The sequence below is a fragment of the Frankliniella occidentalis genome, unplaced genomic scaffold, assembly GCF_000697945.3.
Source record: "Frankliniella occidentalis isolate FOCC.00 unplaced genomic scaffold, Focc_3.1 Scaffold53, whole genome shotgun sequence".
Lineage (NCBI taxonomy): Eukaryota > Metazoa > Arthropoda > Insecta > Thysanoptera > Thripidae > Frankliniella > Frankliniella occidentalis.
Genome location: NW_026267183.1, coordinates 788701 through 796165, shown reverse-complemented (window position 1 = coordinate 796165; position 7465 = coordinate 788701). Strand labels below are relative to the sequence as shown.

Sequence of the window (7465 nt, the reverse complement as noted above, 5' to 3'; positions counted from 1 at the left end):
CAATGGTCTAAATAATTTCTTGGTTCATTTTCCTACACTTCATAAATCTATCTCCCTTTAGAAAGGTCGTTAGAAAAAAGATATTGTAACACCAGCGTTTTATTTGAATATAGGTTTCTATAAGACAACGACAAGCAATCTAATATTTAGATTGTAAATGCCCCTTCATATTCATTAAAGATCATCGCAAAGAGTATGGACTTACGTAGTATCCTTCCGCCGCACAGCTACAGAACTAGAATTTAAATGAATAAATAAAACAGCAGCAGCAACACGTCCCTGCATCTGTTGTTGGTTCAAGTCATGGGCCCACTCTACTCTTCCCCAATAACCACTCTGCAAAAAATATAAATAGAGCTGAGTAAGGCAGAGGCAGCTTTCTGTCGGAAGAAATAGGAACAACTAAAGATCTAAAAACCAACCTGATATTCTTCTTCTAATCTTGACAGGAGCACAGCCTGTTCAACTGTTATGAGGCGTTCAACACAAGCAAGTGTCAGAATTATTGACTTCAAAGTATCCACAGCAAAACAAAACCCTAAAAGTTAATAAAAATCAAGTTTTAATAATATTTAATTTTTGTTTAAACTCGACTATAAGGTATACACACCGTGAATAGCCCAATCATTGTAGGATAAGAGATGGCGCTGAATAGCTGCCTTTGATTCATCACTAACATGTGGACTACCTATATCCCTTGTTGGCTGCAAATCCACCCCAAATCTCTCATTGAACCAGTTAATAATTGGATTCCATTCACAAACTTGCATATCGTACAAAGCTTGTGCATTCTGGAAAAATACATACATTCTAAGATACACTTCTAAGAGAAAAAGAACAAATAACAAAATTAAACCACATACAGGGTTGTCGTCGTCAGCTGATTGGTACAAAATTGTATCTGTTTCTAAAAATGAAAGGATTTGCTGCACAGCATCAAATTTGACAATATGGTTTGGATTGTCTAATGCTGTGTTGCACAAACTAGACTGGAAAAAACAAACAAAATGCGTAATAATTGAATAAATAAATAAAAAATTATTGACTCTATTTTAATAAGTACAACTTACCAGATGCATATCAGTCTGCAATATGCGTTCTTTCTGAGAATCCCATTCCAATGCCACAGCAATTCAGCTTTGGAGCATTTGAGTCATTTAAGGGGAAAATGGCTGATGATAAGGGTAATTTGACTGCTTCCACACGCTTACTTTGTGGTTTAGGTGCTGGTGTGTGTGAAGCTATTTTTGCTGTTACACCCATGGAAACAGTGAAAGTTAAATTTATTAATGACCAGCGGTCAGCAAATCCTCGTTACAGGGGATTTTTCCATGGTGTTGGCCTAATTGTTAAGGAACAAGGTATGTAGCTGTACGTCTGCTCTTAGTATGTTACTGTCAACTTCTAAAAATTAATTTTGGAACAACAAACTAATTTGTCTTAAAGGTCTTGGAGGTGTTTACAAGGGTGTGACTGCCACCATAATTAAGCAGGGTAGTAACCAAGCCATACGTTTCTACGTTGTCGAAACTTTGAAAGACATGTACCGTGGAGGAGATAACTCTGTAGCAGTACCAAAATTAGTCACTGGACTGTTTGGTGGTATTGCTGGAACTGCATCTGTTTTTGGAAACACACCAATTGATGTGGTGAAAACAAGAATGCAGGTAAGCTAACTTAGGCACCTAAGAGCAAAAAAGTACTTCTGTTGGGTCATGTATCTAAAAACAAAATAACTTTTCCTTGTAGGGTTTGGAGGCTCACAAGTACAAAAATACTGTGGACTGTGCTGTCCAGATTTGGAAAAATGAAGGATTTTTCGCGTAAGCATAAACTTATTTTACTACTGTATGTGTCAGCCACTGATTATTTTGACTTAATGTCTGCTGTTTCTTCCTCGACTTGCAGGTTCTACAAGGGCACAGTTCCTCGTCTCAGCCGTGTCACATTAGACGTAGCAATTACCTTCATGATTTATGATAGCTTTATGGAGTACTTCAACAAGGTCTGGCCTTGAACACAGAAGCAATGAGAAATTCAAGTGAAGAAATCACTGCCAGTCACTTATTTTGTGAGTGCTTCCATTGTACAGAATAATATTTCAGAAGTATTGTGTATCCTTGCCAAATGAGCGTACACGCAAAATGCCATAACATAGTTCAAAATTATTTTTGTCAAAAATTTTGCATGCAGTGTATGCATTTTATTTAAGATATCAAATTTCTTTTATCTATTAACTAAGTTCAATGAACAAATGACCTGTTAGCTATAGAGACTAGCCAATTTTGTTTCCCAAGCAACAGCAAACGATTTGCCATTCCTTTCAGAAGCTGTTCTTTTTATTGAAGAGTCTTTGTTCTGTCATGACTTGTGATATGTTTTACTGAAACATTCCTGATGTGAATTTTACTATAATGAAAAAGAAATAATTTTTATCTCATCATTCCAAAAACGAATTCCCTGAGTGGGATTCTGTAATGTTGACTAGTCTTGCATTTATAAAAAAATTAATGCAAAATATGTATTGATTTAAGTCATAAAATACCCATGGTTGTGAAAATTTCTCAGCATTACAAAATTAAGTAGATTTATATTATAGAAAAATATAATAGAATGTTTTGAAGGGTGCAATGGTCTAAATAATTTCTTGGTTCATTTTCCTACACTTCATAAATCTATCTCCCTTTAGAAAGGTCGTTAGAAAAAAGATATTGTAACACCAGCGTTTTATTTGAATATAGGTTTCTATAAGACAACGACAAGCAATCTAATATTTAGATTGTAAATGCCCCTTCATATTCATTAAAGATCATCGCAAAGAGTATGGACTTACGTAGTATCCTTCCGCCGCACAGCTACAGAACTAGAATTTAAATGAATAAATAAAACAGCAGCAGCAACACGTCCCTGCATCTGTTGTTGGTTCAAGTCATGGGCCCACTCTACTCTTCCCCAATAACCACTCTGCAAAAAATATAAATAGAGCTGAGTAAGGCAGAGGCAGCTTTCTGTCGGAAGAAATAGGAACAACTAAAGATCTAAAAACCAACCTGATATTCTTCTTCTAATCTTGACAGGAGCACAGCCTGTTCAACTGTTATGAGGCGTTCAACACAAGCAAGTGTCAGAATTATTGACTTCAAAGTATCCACAGCAAAACAAAACCCTAAAAGTTAATAAAAATCAAGTTTTAATAATATTTAATTTTTGTTTAAACTCGACTATAAGGTATACACACCGTGAATAGCCCAATCATTGTAGGATAAGAGATGGCGCTGAATAGCTGCCTTTGATTCATCACTAACATGTGGACTACCTATATCCCTTGTTGGCTGCAAATCCACCCCAAATCTCTCATTGAACCAGTTAATAATTGGATTCCATTCACGAACTTGCATATCGTACAAAGCTTGTGCATTCTGGAAAAATACATACATTCTAAGATACACTTCTAAGAGAAAAAGAACAAATAACAAAATTAAACCACATACAGGGTTGTCGTCGTCAGCTGATTGGTACAAAATTGTATCTGTTTCTAAAAATGAAAGGATTTGCTGCACAGCATCAAATTTGACAATATGGTTTGGATTGTCTAATGCTGTGTTGCACAAACTAGACTGGAAAAAACAAACAAAATGCGTAATAATTGAATAAATAAATAAAAAATTATTGACTCTATTTTAATAAGTACAACTTACCAGATGCATATCAGTCTGCAATATGCGTTCTTTCTGAGAATCCCATTCCAATGCCACAGCAAGAGCTAAAGGCTCACTCTTCACTCGAAACACAGTTCCTTTAGGTGTTTTGAGTTTACGTTGATCTAGAGTGATTTCATACTGACCATCACAATACAACACTCCTGTGTGTTTGTAAAATCTCTTAGGTGGTGCTGTGATATGATAAGAATTTTAAAAATAGTAATTAGTGAACACAAGTACAGCACATGATTGTTCTGAAGTTTCCCACAAGGATCTTAACCTCACCGGCATAGCAGCGAAACACAACGTGTGATGATGCTTGTGGAAGTAAAGGTGCTTTAGGTCTGGTTAAAGGTGAAAGCATTTGCAGTGTGTTTCGAAAAATACTTAAACGACGCATGTCAAAGATCTTTTGTGAAATTTCTACAAAAAGATATCAACAAATCTTGTCTCCGATAACTGCTCAAATACAATAATCGAAGCAGACGACGCGAAAGTGCGTAGGACAGAAGGCAGAGATAATCGAACTGCAATATCCACCTCAATCTACCAACTCGTTGTCGTCTGCTCTGTCCGGCTTGCTTTTTGTCCATGTTTTTGTTGTAGTTTCTCACTTTTGTTTACTTAATCTATTTTGCCCCAATTCGATGATTTTGCGATGGCAGAAAGAGGCGCTCATCTCACAACAACAGTTTTAAACAAACCTTCTATTTTTGAAGTTGTTGCTCAAGATACCCTTACAGCAACTTTTAAACCTGCTGCTAAGCGTGTTCTGCAGGTACCCAACTTAAAGCTGCATTGTCACTTTGATCAAATTTGTTTGGATTCTAACTTTCTCTTTACTTTTCCACGTTTGGTTTTCAGTTTTTTATTGCTCGTAACCCTGAGAAATATGGCTGGCTTTCACTGTGGTTCGAGGAGGTGTATTTAGTGTTCAACAGCATCCTTCAATCGCACTACTTGTCTTACAATGGTAAGTTTTCTTGTTATATTTTTTTTCAAAATACAAAAATATCAAAGCTTTTTTTTTCACAATGATTTGATGTCACTTACTTATTTCTTAAATTTTCAACAGGAGGATCATTTGCGGAGACATTCTATGGCTTACAACGACTATATCTCAAAACTGGTTCTTCGCCAGGGAATTTACCGAGAAGAGAGAAGTTTATGTCTCTCTTCTTTCTAACTGTCTTTCCTTACCTTAGATCAAAGCTTGAAGATCTATCCATAAAATATCAGCTGGAAGAAGCAGATGGTGTTGCCCCTCAAAGTGTGAGTTACTTTAATTCAGTTTATTTTTATATTTTGAAGCTTTTGCATGTTTTTTTGATTGCTCGATCACCATTCTCTTTAATTCCTCCAGGGCTGGCAAAGAAATGCAAGACAATTATTAATGAAATCCCATCAAGCTTTTCATCTCTTTTGGGAACTGTGGACTTTAGTTCAGTATCTTCGTTACTTGTCAGGTCGCTCTAACTCACACTCGCCTGCTCTTACACTTACTAAAGTTGCCTTGGTGTATGCTGAAGAGGACATGAATGATTACTCATTTTCTCAGATGTGGCAGGCTCTGTCTTCAGGTAGTTTCAGGTGAGATATTTGATTTTTGAGTTTGTCATGGGATTTATTCTATTCCATTATTATTTATTTCATTTTAATTTCTCTTTCAGGCCAAGTTTACCCTCAATGAAAACAGTTGGATCAGTGATGACCAGAGGCTTGGAGTTGGCTGCATTTTTCATTCAATTCTTACAATGGTGGCATTCTGAGCAGACACGTACTGATATAACAGCTTTGCCAGTACCAGAAACTCCTCCAGTAAGTACCAACTAAAAAATTCAATTTTAATTGTTTTTATAGATTTGAAATGTTTTAAGTTCACAATTTAAATTTTATATCTGTGATAACCATACTTTGTTTAAGATTGGAGAACATTCTGAGCGATTTGGAGGTGTTTGTCCTATTTGTATGAACCCATGGAAAGTTGAGACGTTACTGAGTGTATCAGGGTAAGTTGTTGTCTTACATACCTTGCCTATGGATCATCCTGTATTTTAAAATTACAGTTCTTGTTCATTGTCTTTTTGTAGATTAGTCTTTTGCTATCGCTGCATTAGAACTCATCTCATCAAAACTTCAACTTGTCCAGTCACTCATTATCCTGCTACTATGGAAGATTTGGTGAGAATATACCCATCTCAATCCTGATTGATTCAATTGTGGTTGCAGATTCTTTTCAATTAATTTCTATGATATGGCATTTTCTATCTGTGATAAACCATTCCATTTATTGTTGTTGTAGTCGATTTTTACAAGTAAGAACGTACATTATGTTATTTTTTACCAGTGGCAGGTAGAGGGTGAAATAAACATATTCTTTGGAAGTTCTGCTTCGGGTAACTTTTTTTCACACCTGTCAGATAAAGTTGTGATGGCACTATTATGATTTGCAGTGGTTGAAAACACTGATGCACTCGTTTTCCACCATCATGTCAGGTACTTTTCATGTGTCTTGCAAAGATTTTGGAGATCATTCTTATACATGGTCATTTGTCAATGTTTATGGTATTTGTATTACGAGGCTTAATGTTATATAAGGGTCACGTCTCCTCAAATAAGTAATTACAGGGTACAACCACCTCTATCCTATCAGGGCTGTACCAGTCACATATGGCTGGTCATTCCCCCTTCCCCCTCATGACTGTACCACTTCTTTTCAGCTGTTTTCGCTATCCATTTAGTTATAATCTTTCCCTGGAATCTCGACTACTCGGAAGTTAAATTAGGAATTGTTACCGTAATTATCAGGTCCCAACGACGACGTAAAAGTGACAATAGGACAATACTGTGCAGTAACGCCCGCGCCTCGCAACGACCCGCCACCCCGCAAACGGCAGATGATTGACGGGGCATTGGCGGGGCGACCTCCGCGTGGTCCCCTGTCTGTCGACGCCGTCCTCCCCCGTCCCCGCGGGCCGCGGCCCGGCGCGACGTTCGATAATAATAATAACAACAACCTCTCCCCGATCGGCGTGGGACCGACGACGACGCGTATACTGGAACTGAAAAAAAAATGATGGTAAAAATAAATACATTGACATTTTCTTAATTTAGTATTTGCTCTGGAAGTGGTTTCGACATGTTCGGAATCGTAAACAGCAATCACTCTGATTTATCGAAAACCACCCTCAGACGAGCCCATGAGTACCTCTCAGATGCTGGTGGTCTGATCTGATTGTAAACCGTCAAGGCTAGGTGTCCCCAAACAGCGCCTGCTGCGTGCTGGGTAGGCCAACCCGCCAAGCAGCCCTGTGAAGACGGTGGCCCGCCCGGAGCTTCCAAAGTGCGGGCGCTTCTCTGGCAAGACAAACTTTTTACGTCCCACGTTACCTCGCGTTACTTGGTGGTCAATATGTGAGAATGATCCCTTCTCACATTCCGTTATTTCCCTGCCGCACTTCTTTGTGTTTTTACCTTGTACAAGATGCCTGTCGTTTTCCGGGAGCACGCGCATCTCGTTCGTCGGGACAGTTTTGTCTCTGACAATCATCTCGCGCGCCAACAGGGCCTCCCTCCCAACATGCTCCTCTCGCTCTGCTCCGGCCCACTTTGCCCCCATTTCCGTGCGCGCGCGCTCGCGCCGTGTGTGTTGTGTTCCCGGCGACGCATAACTCAGTCAATGAGTTCGGAGGGCATTATTACGATGTCACGCGGAAGCTCCCGCGCGCCTCATCGGAACTAGCCGCTGGGGAAGGGAGGGAGGG

At 38.6% G+C, this 7465-nt stretch overlaps 3 protein-coding genes across 7 annotated transcripts; 2 read left to right on the top strand and 1 right to left on the bottom strand.

The window, feature by feature from the left end:
* Positions 1 to 81: 81 nt before the first annotated feature.
* LOC113210935 (ATP synthase mitochondrial F1 complex assembly factor 2) lies at positions 82 to 4218 on the bottom strand. 5 transcript variants are annotated; one of them, XM_052267474.1, is made up of 6 exons: positions 3987 to 4218; positions 3699 to 3892; positions 864 to 989; positions 611 to 791; positions 423 to 538; positions 82 to 336 (listed from the first exon to the last, which is right to left on the bottom strand). In XM_052267474.1, the coding sequence occupies exons 1-6, from the start codon at positions 4099 to 4101 to the stop codon at positions 202 to 204; spliced, it is 867 nt and encodes a 288-aa protein (XP_052123434.1). In that variant the 5' UTR covers positions 4102 to 4218; the 3' UTR covers positions 82 to 201. The 5 variants fall into 5 exon arrangements, with proteins under 5 accessions (XP_052123434.1, XP_052123433.1, XP_052123432.1 ...); XM_052267473.1 differs by lacking the exon at positions 864 to 989 and adding an exon at positions 3492 to 3617 and having other exon boundaries at positions 3987 to 4217; XM_052267472.1 differs by lacking the exons at positions 423 to 538; positions 611 to 791; positions 864 to 989 and adding exons at positions 3051 to 3166; positions 3239 to 3419; positions 3492 to 3617 and having other exon boundaries at positions 3987 to 4216.
* LOC113210934 (putative tricarboxylate transport protein, mitochondrial) lies at positions 1138 to 2631 on the top strand (the record flags this gene model as incomplete). Its single annotated transcript, XM_052267470.1, is given in 4 exon segments — positions 1138 to 1361; positions 1447 to 1667; positions 1750 to 1823; positions 1909 to 2631. Coding segments are annotated over 4 exon segments (628 nt in total), but the record flags the coding sequence as incomplete, so codon positions are not given.
* Positions 4219 to 4236: 18 nt separating the features above from the next.
* Positions 4237 to 6085, top strand: LOC113210933 (peroxisome assembly protein 12). The gene is made up of 7 exons (XM_026429130.2): positions 4237 to 4479; positions 4566 to 4674; positions 4777 to 4973; positions 5065 to 5291; positions 5372 to 5519; positions 5625 to 5710; positions 5792 to 6085. The coding sequence occupies exons 1-7, from the start codon at positions 4360 to 4362 to the stop codon at positions 5907 to 5909; spliced, it is 1005 nt and encodes a 334-aa protein (XP_026284915.1). The 5' UTR covers positions 4237 to 4359; the 3' UTR covers positions 5910 to 6085.
* The last annotated feature ends 1380 nt before the right edge of the window (positions 6086 to 7465 follow it).